This window comes from Anser cygnoides, chromosome 6, assembly GCF_040182565.1.
Source record: "Anser cygnoides isolate HZ-2024a breed goose chromosome 6, Taihu_goose_T2T_genome, whole genome shotgun sequence".
NCBI classification, from domain to species: Eukaryota; Metazoa; Chordata; class Aves; order Anseriformes; family Anatidae; genus Anser; species Anser cygnoides.
The window spans coordinates 8163241-8184425 of NC_089878.1; the positions used below are offsets into that span (position 1 = coordinate 8163241).

General features: G+C 36.1%; 1 protein-coding gene across 9 annotated transcripts in view; it reads left to right on the top strand.

Annotated features, from left to right (window-relative positions):
• NCKAP1 (NCK associated protein 1) overlaps positions 1 to 21185 on the top strand; it is a 60127-nt gene that overhangs the window by 15225 nt on the left and 23717 nt on the right. For 5 of the 9 annotated variants that reach the window (XM_048058287.2, XM_048058289.2, XM_066999297.1 and 2 more), the window contains 15 exons: positions 6500 to 6592; positions 6779 to 6835; positions 7783 to 7925; positions 8012 to 8102; positions 9991 to 10128; positions 10901 to 10949; positions 11449 to 11605; positions 12245 to 12301; positions 12811 to 12907; positions 13131 to 13237; positions 14880 to 15012; positions 17789 to 17870; positions 18327 to 18385; positions 19180 to 19325; positions 20736 to 20868. In XM_048058287.2, the coding sequence (XP_047914244.1) occupies positions 6500 to 6592; positions 6779 to 6835; positions 7783 to 7925; positions 8012 to 8102; positions 9991 to 10128; positions 10901 to 10949; positions 11449 to 11605; positions 12245 to 12301; positions 12811 to 12907; positions 13131 to 13237; positions 14880 to 15012; positions 17789 to 17870; positions 18327 to 18385; positions 19180 to 19325; positions 20736 to 20868 (1542 nt within the window). The remainder of the gene's footprint in view (positions 1 to 6499; positions 6593 to 6778; positions 6836 to 7782; positions 7926 to 8011; positions 8103 to 9990; positions 10129 to 10900; positions 10950 to 11448; positions 11606 to 12244; positions 12302 to 12810; positions 12908 to 13130; positions 13238 to 14879; positions 15013 to 17788; positions 17871 to 18326; positions 18386 to 19179; positions 19326 to 20735; positions 20869 to 21185) is intronic. The other 4 variants (XM_048058288.2, XM_048058290.2, XM_066999298.1 and 1 more) reach the window with 1 other exon arrangement.

Here is a 21185-nt window from a genome sequence, read left to right on the forward strand (position 1 = left end):
CCCAAAAGTGTAGGAGGACGTAAAAATGACTCTTTTCTTAGCCAGTGCTAACATTTAATTACATTGCAAAGCAGGAATAAAGCACTTCACAATCAGGTAGTGGAGGTGGAGGGAGAAAAGACATAGATTTTCTGTAGATTGTGGGTAGGAAGTGAAAATCTACTGTCTGCATAGGTAAAGCTCTGTTTTATGTAATAAAGCTAGCCTCCTTTTGCTTTCCAAAACAGCACATATGGGAAGTAGTGAGGATTTCTGCATTTTTTCCCGAACATATGTTGTTCTACTCACATTGCTCCTGAGCAGTTTTCCTGTAGAAAACCTTCCTATATTTTGAAATGTCTTCTGGTGATGTTGAGCCTTAGTCATTGCTTAACAGCCAGCAGAGCAGTGAGACTTTCCTCCCAAGGAGTGCTTAATGGGGGGGAATGTCCATGTTTTGCAGCTCCTGTTAATCTAGATTTGCTAGTAGCTACATTCCCAGTACTGTGCTTATCTCTTCAGATGGGTTTTGTGCTGACTGCCCACTCAAATTCTTGAGATAGGGGAATACCTCCCAGCTGACCAATCCAACTGTATCTGCTGCTTTGTGCCAGTGGGGACTGGAAATAAGATCAGATGAGAACACAGTGCAAGTGGTGAGCCCGCTTCTGGCCTGCGTGGGTTAGGGTCTGTCTACGTGAATTAGTTCACTCTGATTTTTATTTATTGTCCCTTGGTGTTTTGGCTTCTTCCTTTTAGATCCCAACAGGTATGCCTGGGCTGCTGGCTGTCCCTTTCCCACTTTCACTTTGGAGTGACCTGGTTGCACAGCAAGTTGGTTGCACAGCCTGTGGGAGAGGTGCTGCAGGCACGGGGTAGCTGGCCCTCCTTGGCTGAAGCTTACTAGATGACATTAATGCATGCCTTTATTAAATGTTTTCTTGTATAATTGTTTAAATATGGGCTTTATAATCAACCTTGATATTAATTTGTGGTAGGTTCTTCCAATATTTTTTCCTTTTCAAAACACAATACAAATAAAAAACATTTTTTTAACTTTGATTTTAAAATTACTTCTTTCAGGCCCTGCGAGTACAGTGCCAATAAGCAGGTGTTGGTTGGTTGCTTGTTTTTAATGAAGATCTTAGTATTGTCATTTGCACAGTGCTAATGAAGATAATCCTGGAGTAGTTTTTCATCCAAGGGAATTTCTAGGTCTTAGCTTTGCTGCCTCATGTATTAGTAATACTTCTTCATGAAAAACTAATCACTTACTTTCCAGGAAATGGTAAGGTATTAACACCTACTGCAGCTGTTTTTTTAAAAGTCAGGCAACTTAAATCCCCCTAGTCAGTAAACTCAAGACTAAATCTGTTTCTCCAGCTTTCTGAAGTGCTGGATTTCTTGCCTGGGAGACTTAATTTTTTTTTTCAGACACCTTATTGTCTAAGCAATAAAAAAAACAAGTCCCTGTATGCCACCACAAAGTTACCTGGCTTCCTGGCCAGGAAGACGGAAACCCTTTCTGGGTAAGAGGATGCTGTGCTCTCCTTGCATGGCTGCTTGTTCAGCTCCTGTGCTGCTTGAGGAGCCTGCAGCGCTGGAGGCACCACAATGAGATGGGCTTCCCTGAGCTCCCCAGCGCAGTCATTTAGCTTACAGGAGATGCCCTGTGTGAGTAAAGTAATCCGAGTAACAACTGCTTTCTCTTCAGCTTTGCACTAGCCATAGTGTTTTCTACTGGTGGTTGTGATGATACTATTTCAGAAGAAACCGTATATTCTCTGCAACAATTAACATTTTATCTATGTATTTCCTAAGAATCATTCAAATATGAATTTCTCTGCTAATGCCTTACTCTGATACACTCCTGCCTTCTGTTTGTAGTCTTCTATGCAGTATTATGTCTGATGTCTTCAATTCTCACATGACTTCACAAGTTAAAGTGGCTTAGGCTTTAACATAATCGGAAAATACTAGGTAGTAATTTTCAAACTAAGTCTTTTGAAAGTGAACATTTTGATTATTTTTCATTAGCAGTCCCAACAAGTAATGTGAAATGTTAACTTCTATTTATGACAGTTCTCTTTGGTGAACATTTTAAAGTAATTTATTTTTCGTGAAAACTGTAAGCCCTCTTAGCACTGATGTTTGTTCATGGTTTAACCCTTGATTGTGCATGAATTTGAGATGGAGCAGCGTCCAAACACAATTTCATTTTATCACTATTTGTAATAAATCATTGGATTATGCTGCTGTAAGTGAAATCAGTCCTTATGAGTCACTTGCCAAGGTAAGCCGAACTTGTAATGTGGCTCTTGTTGCTTAATAGCATATGCAGTACTTGCAAAAGAACAAATGTGTGTAACACTTAAACTGTTTGCTTCATCCATTCACATCAAAATCTTATTTTGATTTGATGATTGAGAACTTAACAGCTTGGCCATTAAAAAGAAAGCAACAAAAAAAGGCACCACAAACTCATTAGTACCTAAACACTGTATTAGTTATTCAGTGTTACTGAAATGGCATTTCAAAATTAGTTATCATGCATTTTGAGTGAAGAGTTCCTTCATGATTTCATGCTATAAATATAAGTATGCAAGTAGCTAGACTTCTGTCCCAAACATTTATCTGTACAACATCATGGCAGAGCACTTTATTCCACAGACAGTTGCCACAGTGACATCAAGACCTGCGACCATGCTTTGGGTGATACAGTAATACATATTGAGCTTACTGTAGGAATTAATGCAGGAATTAATGTAAAATTGAGGGAATGGGGAAACTGTCCCTTAAGATTGACTGGTTGGTTGGTTTCTGAAGAGGAGCCTCACTGCCCCCAAGGTACATTGACTGTCATTATTGATAAGGTGGTCAACCTAGGGACAGTAACAGTTGTGGAGGGTCATGGGTGGTTATTTCCTTTTCAGAAGAGCTGCTTTAGTGCTAGAAGCATGAGAACAAACAAAAAGTAGATCATATGGTACAAATGCATTAGTTAGTAAACATGTTAAATATTCTGTTACATCTTTTTTATCTGCAGTCTGCCACTTTAGAGCCTGCTTTTAATTGGAGATCATAAAATCAAGGACACGTCCATCATTCTACAGTTAATTTACATAATTTAAAACTTTTTCTTCATTTAGTTAGATCCTTCTTTCTCTTCATCGTTCTGCTATGGCTTTTGTCGATGCAGAGTTTTGTTCCAAGGAATTGAATCTTTGAAGTCTTGAGTCTAAAACCCTACACATGGCAGGCATATTGAATAAAATAAATGACAGCAAGAATACTGGCAGACATTTCTTTCCCTGTATCCCACAAATTTTAACAGTCAGAATTTGTAATAGTGCTTTTTGGGACATACATGTCAGCTGGGAAGATGAAGGTGGTGGTGTGTTCTCTGAGGGGATTGTAGTATCTGTGGTGTTGGTTTATACAAAACAAATAGTGTTTAATGCAGGAAAAATGTCAATGATGTAAGAAGCAGAAAATTTCCTTCCCTACTATCTACTCCTGGATCATGGAATAAGACATTTGTTCACATGCTGCTGTTACCAGTCAAATAAATATGATAAAATAATTACAGAAGGACAGTTATTCTGTTTTTCCACACACAGCTCTCTGAACAACCTTTCCAGTTGTCTTATATTTTTCCTGTGTATTCATATTAAATTTGTATTTATTGATGTCATTAATATGCCAACATCTGTGTTGTTACTATTGTCTCTGAGCATTCATACAAGCTTTAAGTGATGTTGCAATTCCTGATTTGTTTATTGCTTCTTTAAATATACTTTCTCTGTGAACACAATCAATTACATGAAGACTTAGGGGGGTTAATATGAAGAAGGAAAAACACAAGACAACTTGGTAAAGGTCAGTTCCTCTCCTGCAGATAACGTGCTTCACAAACTGTCAGCTTCAGTCTCTGGTATTCAAAATTCCAATTTCTAAATAATATTCCAATATGACTGGAGAGGTGGTATTTTGTCAGCAGAAATGATTTCATATAAATGGTTTCAAATTTTTTCTGATCCTGCTCTAGTTCTAAAATTTCTACAGCTTTTCATATGTCTTAAATCTAACCTTCTTCAAGAAAACATTGTTATCCTTTTGGGTAGGTTTTGTACTTCCAGTTCTGTAAGAATAAGTAAAACTCTTACATCTGACCAATCACCAAATCATTTATCTATAGTTAAAACAATCTTGTGGTGATAGTAATGTTTTAGGAGTTACTTCTTCAGCTTATCCTATTTTAAAATGTTTGCTGAATATTGCAATCAAAAGCGTTTGCTGATAAATGAGAATTAAAGCTGAGGAAAACAGCCTTAAACCAAACACATAACCATATAGCACCCGATGCATCTAAACAGCTGTTAGAGAATTGGTAATGGAAAGTTTTGTTGCAGTGGGTGTGGAAAGAGCTACATCCGCATTCCTGAGCGATAAAAATGCAAATAGGCATCCAAGACACTACATGCTGTAAACTACTTTTAAATCTCACTGTTGGGTCTGCGTTATATGAGTTGCACTTTTTGCACCATCCTTACCTAACAGATTGCAGTTGACATATTATTTTATTTGGATTTTTATACTGCAAAGAAAAACTTGCTCCTACCTTCTTAAGCCTCAAAGCTCAAAGAACAATGAGCTTCACTCTGTAAGGATGCCGTAGTTTTCTTTAAATATTTTTGAGAAGATAACTAGGAAGGTAACTAGTTAACAGCACACAGCAGCAATGCCTTAATTTGTGGGGGAGTGTAGTTAATACCTCCCGATATACTTTTATTTAATGAACAACTTCAGATAATTTCTGAAAATAACTTACTGCTCTTGCAAGCACGGTTTCCAGCACCACCTCCTGTAGTGCCATAACTCCCCGCTCCGGGCAGTGCGGCCTCAAAGCAGTCTTGTCCTAACCACACTGTGTAGGTGCCCTATACAGCACCCTACTGCTGTGATGGTCTCATCTTAGCATTGCCCCCTTCCTTTGGCTGAGTTAGGATTGCTCTAGGAAAAAAGTGTTAAGCCACATGTGCACTTGCAATGCCACTTTTTTTTCCTCTCTGCACTCAAGTACACTTATTTCTGAACAGTATCCTGTAGTCTGGTACTGAAAATTCATGAAATGACTCCTCAGATTCATGCAGTTCACACTTGTGTTAGTTACACAGAAATAAACCCTATTTTTCTTAGTATTTTAAATGCAGTTTATTTGCAATAAATTTTTTAAGCATCTTGGGTTAAGCTGAAGACTAAACCCAAACATTTTAGGCAATTCACTTTGGTTGTGTAATGACTGTGGACTAATGAAGCAGCCCTGAAAGTACAACGTTCTCTTTCCTCTACGTACAATGATTATGGATGCTTCATTTTCTGAGCACAAGACAGCTAAAGTGTAAAGTTGGTAGCAAATTCATACCAAGTGTCAAAGTAGAGCTCAAAGGACTGTTTGAAAACAGATCTTGTACCACTGCCGTTTGAATGGCAATAACCTATTTCCTAGTAGATGTGAGTATCAGGAGAAGTCACAAAAGGAATGCATTTCATTTTATTCAATCTTGAAAACAGAACAATTTTATTTTTTTTAAATAATTGATTGCTCTTGCTCGGAATACAACCCTGTTTAATTTGACCAGTCTTTAATTTAAAATGTTACAGATACTTAGGGCAATTTTTTGTATTAAGTGTTATAAGATTGCTTTTATTCACTTCAATTCACATATCAAGAGAGTAATTAGTAACTGGATTGTAATCATTTAAGTGAGCAGTCTGGCTGCAAGAAAATTATGAAAAAAAAAAAGGAAATTCAATGAGATTTCTTCGTCAGATTTAAAATAATAATAATCTATGTGGACTATTTTGCGCCTTTGTATTCACATTTGCCTCTTCCATTTTATCCACCAGTGTCTAATGCTAGTGTTTTGCTTCTTTTTTGTTTCTTTATTTTGTTGCTTTTGTTTGATTGTATTATTGTGTTATATGGAACTGGTCAAAGAACCGTTACTGTATTTTATGTTTGTATCTACATTTTATTTTGCATGCTTAACGTGGCTTTGCCTGGATATTCTTTTTGGTAAGTTCAGACTTTAAAAGCATAATGTTTTTCTGTAGTAAAATTTGTAACCTGCCACCTTTTTTCCCACCTCAAGTAACGTCATTATTTTTTTATCATACTGATTTGTGCTCACGTACCGTTCTGCTTTTGCTAATTTTACACACGATAACACTGTTTTCCTAACTGTCCATTTTCGTCTCTAGTTGAGCTAAACAATATTACTTTGGTACTAATGTGTACTAATTTGATTTTTATCTGCAGAGTATAGTCAGCAGCTATTAAATGATTCGTTTTGAGAAGTTTGTGTGCATTTAAGAGACACACAGAACCTCAGGCTTAGAAAACTATGTTAAGATTTATTTATATGTCCTGGTGGTTAATCTGCATCTCTCAGGTATTATTTTTCAGCTGTCTTCTCAAGATCTCAGAACTGTAAACATGTTTCTGTTTCTCTTCTAGCAACAGCTTGCTCAGCTACAGAAAGAAAAATCAGAGATTTTGAAGAACCTGGCATTATACTACTTCACGTTTGTTGATGTAATGGAATTTAAGGTAAGGTACAGCACGTATGTCACATCAGGCTTCTGGTTTTTATTTGTTAATGAATACTTCATAGTGAAACATTTGAACTCGTAGTTATGTTTTTTTTTTTTTTTTAAATCAACATAGTCTTGGTCACTAAGCATAGCAAAGTGATTTACTTAAATCTCTTTAAAATGATCCCTTTTGTTTTCCAAGGACCATGTTTGTGAGCTGCTGAACACTATTGATGCTTGCCAAGTCTTCTTTGATATTGTAAGTTTCTGGGTTTAAATTTTTAAAAGCCACTTAAAAATGTTTCTGATCCAAGTTCTGCATGGACAGTTAAAAAAGACGTTTATTTTAGCTCAAGAAACATGACATCTTCAGTTATAAACACAAGAGAAATACAAGTATCATAATGTTCACATCTCTAACTTTCATAAATATTGTAAAATCTCCTGAGTACTTTTAAACAGGCTAATTATGGACAGTAGTAACAGCAAAATACAGACTGTATTTTTTGCACTGTTGCTTCTGCTAGTTAATTCTTAGAGATTTACTGCAATCTGTATGCTTAAGTCATGTGAGGCTCAAAAACAAGAATATTAACGGTTTCCCCCTAGCATATGTGGGATGTTTGTGGGCATCGCTTCTGTTGGCTAAAGCAAGAACAAACACCTGAGTGTTATATTTAAAATAAAATAACTCAAACACCTTTTCCTTTTGGTTTCAGCTTTCTTTCCTATTGTTCATAATGCCACCTTGTTAGTTTTAGTTATTCTTAATTTTGGCTGACTTAGTTTCATAATGCAAAAGAGGAGCAGGCATGTATCCTACTGAATGATTGTCGCAGGTCAGTGCCTGTGTGCTGGTTTTTTACACTGGAGTCTTAATACAGGACAGTTCAGACAGTCTTATTAAAATACAGTTCAACACTTGTTGAGTGCTTAGTAACACCCAAGAAAAGCTTTTCTGTCTGTCGGCTGTGATGTCTGGGCCTGAAAAGATTTATTTGCATGCTTGCTTTCACAAATACAAGCAGTTCTGGGGATTTGGATGAATAAATTAAGATCATACAAAGTCTATGTGCAAACAGAACAAAAGTACTGGTCAAGACAGTCCATTGTATTTTTAAAAGGCTGAAAATGGGTGGAGAGATGAGGAAAGTTTTATGCTTATTTCTAAGAGTTTCAAAATGATATTTTTTTTTAAATCTTTAGACTGTAAACTTTGATTTAACGAAGAACTACCTAGATTTGATTATAACCTACACGACTCTAATGATACTGCTGTCTCGAATTGAAGAAAGGAAGGCTATCATTGGATTGTATAACTATGCTCATGAAATGACACATGGAGCAAGGTAAAAATCTGCTGTGTAGGAAACGTATTTAAAAAAACACGTAATAAATAACTACACCTGCGTGAATTATTTGTTGTTGCTTTTAGCGACAGAGAATATCCACGCCTTGGCCAGATGATTGTGGACTATGAAAATCCTTTAAAGAAAATGATGGAGGAATTTGTACCTCACAGTAAAGTATGTAACCACTTTTCACAGGAACGCGGTAACCTTAATTGAGAGAAGCAGAGATTAAAATAAATAAATAAATACACAGGAGTTTTTGTCCAATACTATTAGGTATAAATTTTACAGGGGATCTTAATTATAATGGATGGTGCTGAGGATTCATACCCTATTAAATGAAAACTATAGAAATACAGGAATGCTAGGACCCATTGGTAAGGTTCCAGTTTATTCAGTAAGGAGTAAAAATTGCTTAAAAATCAGTTGTGGTTCATCTGCTATGGCTGATTCTGTGTTTTGGTTTGCTTTGTAGCTTGAAATGAAGGAGATTTGTAACGTTTCTACGAAACTATTCTTTTCTGGCTTGCTATCCTAGTTGAGTTTCTCTTTCTGTTTTGTAACCTGAGGGTTTTTTCTTTGGAATACCCTTAAATTGGGCATCATGGAGAATGGTTGATCACCACTACCTCTTTAATAATATCTCCTGTATGCAAAAGCTGGCATTGTGTATCCTGCTCAGTTGACCCTGCCAAGTTAAATGAGCCTTTAGCATCTTTTGTACAAATGTTTTTAAACCAGTATTCTTACACAACTGGTTGTGTACCAGTTCTCTGGTGATTTATCTAAACTGTGTTTTCATATGAGAATACCTTTGGAAAAGTGATGGAAGCCTTGCCAAAGTCAATGTATATCTTGTTTATCACTTCCCACATGTTGACTAGGCGTGCTGCCCTGTCAAAGGAAACTAGATTTGTTTGATGTGATCAGTACTGACCAACCTGTAATGGCAGGTGTTGTTCTCTAGGTGCTTGCAGATGGTTTGCCTAACACCTTATTTTGGAATTTTTGGCAGGAGTTTAAGTTAAATCCTAAGTAACTGCCTAAAGTCTTAAAGTTGTTTTGTCTTCATGTTTTGAAATCTGGGTACTGGTTGTAGTCCTCTTGAGATTTAATGCATTTCCTTAAACTTTTGAAGATAGTAGAAGTTCAGAGAATTTTTCAGCTGCTTCTCTAAGTGCTCTGAACTGGTTTTAAATACTTTTGTCTAAATAATCAGTAATCTTACTTTTTTTTTTTTTACACTTTCCTGTGCATGATTCCTGTCTTGTTAAGACTTAAGTTGCTAAAGATCTGATTTCCAGGTAATCTTTTCTCGTGTGCATTGTAGCAAAGATGCTCCACTTTTTGGTATCATCTTTGTTTATGCATTTGCCTTTCATAATGGACCAATCCTTTACCTTGAAATGTTTTGTGAAGCCATTTTCCAGGCCAATTTCTGCTCTTCTGCTGATTCTCTGCTAGAGGTATAAATTGGGGTCAGGGATCCCTTCAGGCAGTATGCTGCAGAAGTACATACTTAGTTAGGTTGTCACAGAAGAGTGCACATAAGTTGTCCTTCTATCATCCCACAGTTTTGCAGTAGCCATGCCATTTACCCCTTTATATTAGCTCCAGCAGAGAACTTTTCTTTTCCCTGAGTGATCTTAATCTGCTGGTTTATTGCTTCGACCTGGCTCCCCATAGGCTCATGCAAGCGTCAGGATTGATACAGAAGACAGGGAAAAAGCATGGGACCACACTTACTTGGATCTGCTCAATCTGTTATGAAGATTCTCCTGTAGTATCTGCTCAAAACCATTGCAGTTTGCTTGCAAGGTGGGAAGGACATAATAAATGAAGTGCCAGAGAAGGGAATAACCCAATTAAGATGCTTGAATAAGTAATGAACAAATAGTATTTAGCTTCTTTTGTGCTTGGAATATGCCAATTTTTGAACTATAGTGTTAGCGTGTAGCGATTTGCATCAGTTTCAATTTCTGATCGTTTCGTGAATTAAGACTCTTGTGCTAATGCATTACCATAGCTTCTAACCAACCTCCTTTGTCTGTCGTCTTTTCAGTCCCTTTCAGATGCTCTGATTTCACTCCAGATGGTCTATCCTCGAAGAAATCTCTCAGCGGACCAGTGGAGAAACGCACAACTACTGAGCCTCATCAGTGCACCTAGTACAATGCTTAATCCTGCACAGTCTGACACAGTATGGCCTTTTAATTTGGTTTATATGATAAATTTAAGCAGTATTTTCTGTGAAACAGCGTAGGGATGTTTCGTTTTCTATTTGCTAACCTTTACATGGCTTTTGAAAAAGGGAAATTAATAGGTTTGTTGGTAGAGCTGCATCCTTTTATACAGGGGAAAGATTTTTTTGCATTAATTAAAGCTTCTGGTATATTAGCCCATGCCTTCATTTCTAGTATCTGATAATCTGATGAAGGGAAGCGGTATTACTCCTGCAGTGTAGAGTGAAGGAATCCTGTGTACTCTGGATGTTTTGGGGCAAAAGACTGAAAATCAGAACTGATACATCCTTTAAAAATTAACTATTTACATTTGCTGTCTCATTTGGGGTATGAACGGTTATCTTTTGGGGGGGGGAGGGGAGATAATCAAGCATTAACAACTGTCAGGTTGTGATCGGAATACATCAGCAGCCTTTTGTTCTTGAATATTCTTAAATACAATGTTGGTTGAAACAAAACATTTCATAGAATCATAGAATATCCGAGTTGGAAGGGACCCACAAGGATTATCAAGTCCAACTTTTGTTCATGGTATAGGAGGGTATGGAATCTTATGTTCAAGTTCTTAGTTTCAAAAGGGATGAAACAATGACTTGTTAGTAATCAGAAGCAGTCTTCTGTGATTCATCAGCATTTAAGACTTTGTCTCTTTTTCTAAAAAGTACTTCTCATGAAATGTATTGTTTTGGATATAATTAGTTTGCTACAAATTACTGTTTTTTCCTGCAGATGCCATGTGAATACCTCTCTCTGGATGCAATGGAAAAATGGATTATTTGTGAGTAAAATCTTCTGAAACAGCTCATGGTTGTATTAAAAAAATTTTTTTTGAAAGGCAACTTGTTTTCCTGTTCCATACAAAAGCTGTTGGATTCAAAACAGATTCTGGAGAACTTGATTAAACCTTGGGTATATGTATCATACTTTTCCTACAGTGAAGCTAGACTTCAGCTTATTCTGGAATGGAGTTTGTCATAAACTTATTCGTGACTTAAACTAAGAAATGGTGGCTTTAGTAATTCTGATGAAAATAGTTGAGTTGTATAAGTATCAAGTAATTCATTACAAGAATAGTGCAAAAATCTAAGAATTCCTCTACTACAGCATAGTGTGGGGTATTTTCATTTGTATACATATACGGATGGATAATTATGTTATCCATACAGAGTTTCAGTAAGCTAATTAAACAATTTAAGAGAAAATGCATAATAATCTCACTGTTCTCTTACTGTCTCTGCATCTTGTTTGTGACACACGGTGATTGTGAACTTCTGAAGTTGGATTTATTTTGTGCCATGGAGTCCTGAATAGTGATGCTACAGCTTTGAACCTTTGGAAACTTGCACTGCAAAGCAGCTCTTGCTTGGCTCTGTTTAGAGATGAAGTATTTCATATTCACAAAGCTGCAGAAGACCTGTTTGTAAACATACGAGGGTAAGTTTTCTTTGTCTTTTTTTCTCCTTTCAGATCATCTGTTAAAAATGTATCATTTCTTTAAGAACTGTCCTGAAAATGTTAATTGTACTTCATGTAAGATCCACTTGCAGATAATCAATACCAAAACATTTTTGCTTAGTGGCTTGACTGTTTCTTTAATGCATATCTTCCAGGAGCCTGATTCATAACCATCATGCTTTTTTTTTTTTAATCTTAGTTCTGAAAAATGTTGGTGAATCAGTCTTTAAAATGGCAAATGTTTAAAATTAATGATCTTGCCCACAAACCTTAATCTAGGGAAGAGAAATGATGTTGTGAATGCAGGGTTTGCTTGAAAAGTTGCAAGCATTTGTCACGATTCCTGCAATACATCATAAGAAAACTCAGGCAAAAATGAAGTTGAGATGTCTCTACCAGAGAAAACCAGGAGCACTTCAGTAGAGAGAGGTTTTGGCTTGGGTATCTGGTTTTAGAATTTATCTGATCAGGGAAAGAAGTCTTGCCTGAGTTGTTCTGAGGGTGAGCTTTTTGCTGTATCCTGCTAGCTATGGAATTGCAGCCCCTCCCAAGTCCCAACTCTTGCTGAATTGTGCTACTGATACTTTTAACCACATTGGGTTATTTGTTTACTTGCAGCTACAACAAACGTATTAATGACATCAGAGAGTGTAAAGAAGCTGCTGTTTCACATGCGTAAGTTTTTAGTGTTTTTCTTCTCAAAGAAGTTATAAAGAATGACTAAACAGGACTTGTTGAATCTCGACCTAATTATGCGTTTTCAAATGTGAGGCCATACACTGATTGTTCTGGATTTGCCTAATGGTATACCATTATTGATTTAACTTCCCAAGTCTTAGGTTATTTGTTAAGTTGTCAGAGAGAAAGCATTAATGCATTTTCCATTTTTTTCTTGTCTAGTTACTTAATGTGAATGTTAATTAAATAGGAAAGTTTTAGTGAAGTCAAATGCAAAGCACAGACCAGAGGCAGAGGACTCAGTTTTTAAATTTAACCTTACTTCAGGAATATACAGCATGGATGGTGGAGATGCCAATTTCGTATGAACCATGTCCTTTGAAATACTGAACTTCTGAAGTTAGTATGATGTGAACTACCTACACTTGGCCTTAAATGTCTGGGAAAAAATTAAATGACTGTGATTAGCACATTGGATGATGTTTTGGTTTATTCTTTTGATGTAGTGGTTCAATGCACAGAGAGAGGCGCAAGTTTTTACGTTCTGCACTCAAAGAACTGGCTACTGTCCTGTCTGATCAGCCAGGCCTGCTGGGCCCCAAGGTAATTACAGTCCTTGAGTTTCATCTTTAGGTAATGGTACAGTTTGTTCATCAGTGATACCGTGCCATTCAGTTTGTCTGAGGGAGGGCAAAACCCACCCAAAACCCCTACTCTAAGATAAAACCTGCTTAGGTTTTAAGATTGTTTAGTTGTAGAGACTAGTTGTTACTTAGTGTGCACAAGGTGTCCAACTGTTATATATATCTTATGATTTTTTTTTCAGGCACTTTTTGTATTTATGGCATTATCCTTTGCTCGTGATGAAATTATTTGGCTTCTTCGTCATGCAGACAATATGCCGAAGAAGAGTGCAGATGATTTCATAGATAAGTACGTTAACAATTTTTAGTGTGATACCTTAAATATTCATGTGAACTTCATGGAGGAAATGCATTTGAAGGCAAGAAATAGCAGGAAATGATGACTAGATAAAAAGAATTGGGACTATTCAGAAAATCTTTACAATCTTAATGTTTCCATCAAAAACAGAAAGCTAGGGTATTTATTGTGTTAGAAACTGGAGCCCATTGGTGAAAATTGATTTTCTGCAGAGAGTTTATTTCTAAAATAAAAACGATTTCATGAAAGTTTTATTTGCATTGAACAAATGAATGATGAGTTGGGAAGGAAACTGTCAAAAAGATTGGTTTGTAAATGTCTCCTTTATCATAGCAGAACTGTCTTTAAAATCAGGTAAGATTTATTCATGTAATACAGCATTAGCATCCTCATAAACAGGTCAGAAATGAGAAATGGGATTAAGAAACCTTAGGAATGTGGGTAGGCAGAAGAGTACTGGTTGTTCTTGAGTTGTTCTCAAAATAATAGAGCACATCAGTTCAATCTGGGGAAAGAAATCTTAAAGAGTATTCATGTGACAACAAGTGACAGTCAATCACAAGGCTATTTCTAGAGCTGGAACAGAAAAACGTTGAGTTTCCTTCACTGGACTAGGTGCTAGGGATGGAGTTACCACAGATAAATACGTTGTCTTTCTGAAATGTTACAGAAATTTTTTTGTGTACATCTTCTACTGTAAAAGCCATCTTTATTGTTATACAGCTTCCCTGGTAATGCTCTTGGATCGAAGTGTGGGTGGTCAGCATCCATTACAGTTGCTAAGTTTTATTTACAACCTGGGGATCAAAAAACTCACTGTTAAGGTGTTTCCTTTTCATGTCATGAGTCATAATCCTGGATTTAAAAATCATCATAAAATTCTAGCACTATGCCTTCTTGGTCTTCTGAAGGCTGTATTCTTCTTGGTCTTGTTTAAATAGGTGAAATGTGAGTGAAGTTTTTCTGCCAAAAGAAAATGCATGTTGGAGAAGTTTGTCAAGCCATCTGATTGTTGCTCAGGCAGTATGGGATTTAATCCAAGAAGCTGTCGGTCTAATAACTGCATTTTAAGCTTTCAGTTTGTGTTGCAGGTGTTAGAATATTGATAGTTACTCATAGAAAATTGCTCTGTGTTAACTATTTTTAGTTTATTTCATGTCTGCCCAGCAGGTGGTATGAAGTCCTCTGTACAGCGCTTTCAACAGAGGGCAAAATTTTACCATCTTGAAAAGTCTTTTTAAGAATAAAGGCCTACTGACATGAGCTCAGAAAAGCAATTATTACAATTCTGTTTTTTGGATTTAACTGCTTCATGAGAAAATACACTTATTCAAATTGAGCATTACAAAAGGGCTTCTTCAGAAAATACATGGGTTGTACAAACCTTTGAGTATTACCATGAGGGGGTCCTGTTAACTTATCTCCTGTTGAATGTATTTTACTTTACAGATGAAAGTTTCTTATGTAAACTTACTTTATAATGTGAGCAAATATTTTAATACAAGAGTTATGTATTAATAATAGAAGCAAGGTACAGGAGGGAATTTCCATGGGAAGTATTCTACTGATGGAAATAATTTTCCATATTTTACATGTTTCCTATTTGTAAGCTTTTCCTTGTCTTTTTGGCTAGGCACATAGCTGAGCTAATATTCTACATGGAGGAGCTCCGAGCACACGTGCGGAAATATGGACCAGTGATGCAGAGATACTACGTGCAGTATCTCTCTGGCTTTGATGCAGTGGTCTTAAATGAGCTTGTTCAGGTACGGCAAGACAATGGTTTGGAGTTCTGCAGGCTTTAAGAAGGGCTTTTTGTCCAAAATGCATGAAATGTATTCTGGTTTTGTGTATTTTAGTGAACCCTATGGAATAAGGCAAAATTAACCGAGCTTGCTGTTTAATTCTGGGATATAGAGTTGTGCTTTTGGTTGCCATATGAATACTTAAATGTTATTAAGCAATGTTCTCTTCAGAGACAATTAAACTACCTTTCTCCTCAAGGAGGAAACTATAATTTATTTTAACATCAGGCTATAGAGATTGGCAAGAATTTTATGAAAGGCTTCTCTTGGGGGTCTGAGGTTCCTTTTAACATTTCCAGGAATTCCTGCGATTGTTTGCTTTATTCTTTAAGTGCGTTACAGTTTTGCATTGCCATGCTTTTGAGAGTAAAAAAGAAAAAGTAATTGTGCTTGTAGGAGCACCGAGCTGATCTTGATTAGTGTGATTCTTTTATGTAGGATGTTTCTTCTCTGAATTTTTTGAAAGCAGCAGTGCTGCCTGAATAATACCCTTAATGCTGTTTCAAGATGTTGCTTTCTGACGTGATGGAGAAAACATGGCCTGTGTTGTTTAACAAATGATGGCGAAGAGAGAAACTAGAATCTCGTGGTATCCTGTTTTAACATATTCTGCGAATGGATGATTTCCCTTGTTCAGCATCACTGTGTTTAAGAAGCAGTTTAAGTACTTGGGATCAGTACTGTATCATGCCAGCACCATTTAGAAACCAAATGTCAGAATTGGTTATCCAAGCTAATGGTTGAGAATCTGCATTCTTGTGTGCTGCCAGGAAAAAAAAAAAAGAGACAATGGAGGTAGTTTGAAATTCTTAAGCCTAAATAGGATGTCAAGTTGTATGTGTCTTCAGTGACTATTTCAATTTAAATTCTCTGGAAGTGAATTATACTTGCAGTTAAATTACGCTTGTATATGGGCATGAGAAACACACACATTTGCGAGAAGAGTTCAGACATGAAATACCACTCTCACTGAAGTTAAAGGCAAACTTGATAAACTTCGATGGGGTGTCATGTCAGAAAAAACCTCCTGCTCTAGAGAGTGACGGGGACATTATCTTTTATAGTAGGTAAGGTTGAATGTGGAAATAATGAACTTGTGCAAAAAGAGAAGGTAAACAGAAGTGAAAGAGAACAGTATTAAAGTCATCAGATTTGACATCCCAGGTTGTTGAAAACATCATGGAGTGTGGCTCTATAAGAGTAGGGAGGTGCTCTTACAGAGAAGAGAGAGGTGGGTTTTTAATGGAAGACCATCCTCTCTTGTTCCATGTAGGTTTGCATCCAGAGCTGCAAGTGTCTTTATTACTCTGTACTGAGTAGCACCTATTGCTAAGCAGAAGATGTTCCTAAAGTAAAGGCAGTATAAATTATTTGAGGTCATGAACTGAATTTTCAGGACTGATTTGATGTAATCCAGATAAACAGATACTGCCGCTGAAGGAGCAGTGCAGAAATTATTTTTCTTGTCTACGCTGACAAGGAAATGACAGGACTTCTGCACTGTTTTGATTTGATTCCCTAGTGACCACTAGGTGGAGCCCAAATTTTGTGAAAACTTGAGCTCCTCAAACTGGACAAACTTACATTGAATTTTAAGCTTTTATGTTGTTTTCAGAAACCACTTATATGCGTCAAACAGTAATACATCGATGACCAGAAGGTGGAACTTATATACTGTGCTGTTCATTTATTATTTTCACTCTGCTGTTCATGTTTGTTATATAACAAACTATTGAAACAGTTTAAATACTGTTTATATCACAGTTGTTTAAACTATTAAATATAAATGAATCCTTCATTTTACTTTTAATGCCAAAACAACTCTATTTGTTTTTTTTGCTCGTAACTATATACTTACATGTTAACAGTTCTGTTGATAACAAAATGAAATATTTTTTGAGATTAGTCATCGATTCCTGAAACGGTTTTCTAGATTTAGTGAAAGAATTCTAAAAGTTATACAAATGGCACAAATATTGTGTTATTTGTAGGATAATCCTTAGGGTCAAACTGAAATGAGGGGAAAAAAGAAAGAGTGGCTTGCATTTTAGATGTAGTTAACTCATAAAAAGTATAAAATACAAGAGTAGACAGAAACGAGTGATAGTTAGGATTTTTTTCAACCTTTAGGTTAAAAATGTCAGTCATATCTGTAATTACATGAATCTTCTATTCGACAGAAGTGTGATCTTAGTTGCTGAAACTGCTTCTCCATGAACTATTGCTTATTGTAGGACTTTTGAGGGGCTATTTTTCAGGTGTTAGAAATCATTCGATTCAGTGTTAGTAGAAATCTGTTGTTAGATGGTTCTGCGGGAAGCAAAGTGATGCTGATGTCGGCTCTGTTATATTTTGCCGTGGCTAAATTTTCTGTGCAGACGGATCAGATGCCTGGAGAGGTCAGGTAAATGTTTGGTGTCTGCTGTATAACAAAAACATGTTGTGTGTCCGTTCTGTAAATGACTGCAGCCTGAAAATGTGTGGGCATGTTTACTGACAGATTTTTCTCTTTTGAGTCTATGTTGGTTTAGAAGCAGCCTTTTTTTAGGTGTTTTTCATCAACCAATGAATTAAAAAAATAGAAGTTGTGAAATAGTACTATTCGCGATAATCCATTGATAAAGTTACTTTGCGTAAACTATATAAAACATTTTTCAGACTGCAGCTGATAAATTGGTTGTGGGATTTGACACTTTTTCACAAATGAAGTTTGAAATAGTAACAACATTTATTTTAGAATCTTTCAGTGTGCCCAGAGGATGAATCAATCATCATGTCCTCTTTTGTAAACACTATGACTTCACTAAGCGTGAAACAAGGTAAGTCTGTTCAAATGAACTTGGGAAAATGGTAACTGAATGAAAGATTCTCCTTGAAAGCTTCATTGCTTTTTGTTTTGTGCAATCAGTGGTAGCAGATAACTTGCATAAACTGTATTTATTCCTCTGTTTCTCTTCTATTATGATATCTGCTTCTTGTTCTGTGTCCCTTTTCCTGGGTAGGTCTGTACAGATAAGGTTTTTGAAGGATGCTATTTTGAAATAATCCTACCTTTTAATTTAGAAAGTATATTATACATATTTTGTCTATTTAAATTCCTATTAGCATGGTTGTGCTGGTTTGAAATTCTTCGATAAAAGCAAACGCTTTAAGTTTTCAAGTACTTTGGTGGTTTTTGTTTTTGTTTTTGATTTCTTTAGAAGATCTGATTTAGTATTTCTGAATTGTAGTTGTTTCCCTAAAGGCTTTATATTCTGTATTTTTCCATGCTACAGTTGAAGATGGAGAGGTATTTGACTTCAGAGGAATGAGATTAGATTGGTTTAGATTGCAGGTAAGATGTCTGAATATCTGCTTGACATTTAAGTTAATGCACATTTTGGTTTAAAGCTAGTAATAACTTACTGCTCTTCTAGATTACTCTCACACTGCAAGTGGATCACAGGCTGTATAAGGGTAACTTCTTGGCATTTAAAATCAAACAAATACTTAAGCAAATAATTTGATGTAACTTTGTTTTTGCCTTTGCATTGCATACTTTTTGCAAATAAGTCTTTGAAGGATTTATAACAGTTTGGAAGTGGAATGTGTTGAGGGTGAGCAGTTTATTGGCACTGTACAGAGTATGATTCAGCCTTCCCAGCCAAGGGAAGATAATGTTCAGTGAGATCAGTTTGGTGTGTTGCAGTAATAGTGCCTTCAGTTAACTTGATAAGGGGGAGTACTGTTTAGACTGTAAACTAATTGTCCCAATATTAGACATGTTATTTTTATATTTTTAAAATATGCAGTCGTCTTCTTGCATACCCAAACCTGATTATTAAAAGGAGCAGGGAGTGGCTTCAGCGAACTTGATTCCACTAGCTTGCATACGTGTTTTGTCAGTGCGTTTGTTCTGCAGTTTTTTTCTGCATTGCTGTTGTACTTAAGACATTTGGTGACTTCATTGAAAGGCAGTTTGCTTTTCTTAGGTTACAGTAGAAAAATAAAATAAGTCTTTGCAGAGTCTTTAAAAACAATTGTTCTATGCACAGCATAAGCAGTACTTACCCTTTATGTTTGGCAATAGTGATGGAATTTGCAAAAAAAAGCAACAGTAGATACAGATTTTTTCTTCCGTTTTTCCAGGCCTACACCAGTGTTTCTAAAGCCTCACTTAGTCTTGCAGACCACAGAGAACTAGGAAAAATGATGAACACAATCATTTTCCACACAAAAATGGTAGATTCTTTGGTGGAGATGTTGGTTGAAACATCAGATCTTTCTATATTTTGGTAAGTTACTAACCTGACAGTAGAAGCTTTTAATTTATTGTTTGTCCTTGCACGTGTAGCTTTTAAATACCGAATTGTAGGAAAATGATCCAGCAGAGAATCAATTAGAATCTGGTTAACAGCAATTTTCCTTCAAAAGAGTTGCTGTTTTACGGTTTGGGTTTTATTTTTATTTATTTATTTACTTTCTTTTATACTAGTCTTTTTGCAAAGTCTACCTATCAACACGTGTATAATTTTTTCTAATGTAAAGAATTTTAATTTTCTTCTCCCATTGTTAAGTATTGATTCTTCAGAGCTTCACGACAAAGTATAAATCCCTCAAAGCAACAGTTAAAATAGGAGTTCTCTTCCAGCAGTTGAAGTTCTTTTATGTGTCTGCAGCTCATGTCCCCAGCTGAAGTTAAAGCCGTAGACAATTACATTGTTTAAGCAAGAAATGAAATTTTTTACTACTACTTTAGTGTAGTTGTAAAAGATCCGTGGAGTTCCTGCAGCAGCAAAGAAAAACAGTTGATTCCCTTCTTTCTTCCCCTGTTTCCAAACAGGAAGACCTAGCTTTGCATTGCCACTTCCATATAGTGATTTTTCGTAGTAGGCTTTATTTTTTGTTTAGTTTGTTAGCATTAGTTGCTTTGGAAAAAGTAAAGCAAAAACGTTTAACTCTTGGAAAAGGTCTGTGAAAACAGGATCAGGAAGCAGGTTGATAGGAATCTTTCTGCGGCTGTGTAAGCTGAAATAATTAAGTGTTTGCAGTATCAGCAGATAAATAAGCAGTCATTGAAATAAATCATCGGAAGTCCCTGTGTGAGAGTACTGTTCTTTGAGAAACTTCCTCAGTCCTATTTTAGGTTCTTATTTTTTAGTTTCCGGTGGAGAAGCATACACAATGATTTATAGGGGCTAGATTTTAAGGTGAAAGGCCAGTCTTTATATGGTGGTCAAGTTTATGTTGAAAGGAGACTTCAATGTAGTTTATTTCTTTTGCTTGTGTTTTAAGAATTTTTTTTTTCTGAAGATTTATGAAGCAACCATGGAACAAGAGTTGTATAAGTGTTCCATCAGAATTTAATAAAGGTGTTTCTGAAGGTCTGACAGATTCTTCAAGCAGTCATTTAACTGATCTGGGGTCAACTGCAGATTCTGTAATAATACCTGCTAAAGCTGTAAATTTTTTGCAGCGTCTGTGTGTCAAACAGCAGAACAAAGATGATCTAATTAAGAGATGTAAACAGAATGCATTAGTATTGCATGTGGAAAACTTATTTGAAAGCATGATGTGTTTTTTGGTATCAGATAAGTTATAATTACAGACCTGGCATTAATTTAGCATATTTGATTTGTATGAACTAGACTTCATTTGCAGTAAAGTTATGCATGTGTTACATTAAATTGTCTATTTTTGGTCAGTTTTTATAGTCGTGCTTTTGAGAAGATGTTTCAGCAGTGTTTGGAGCTTCCCTCTCAATCAAGATACTCAATTGCATTCCCACTGCTTTGTACTCATTTTATGAGCTGCACCCATGAACTATGCCCAGAAGAGGTAATTTTTAAATACATCATCTTTAGATATTTTCAGCTCTCATCTAAAGCAAAGAGAACTAGTGCTGAATGCTGCAAGAAGGTGTTTGTTATAGCAGTGTAAGATTCAGGGAAGTAAAACAAGTGGGCACCTTACTATATGATGCTTCGTCCATAGATCTCAAAATGCTGCCACAAACAAATTGTGGCATTTTTGTTACTTTGGAAAATTATTTATATTGTGATGTTGTAATGAAATAGATCTTTTAGTACATTGCCTGTATGTCCATTGACTTTGGAATTACTCCAGGGGTTGCCTTGGCCAATGTTCTGTAGTGC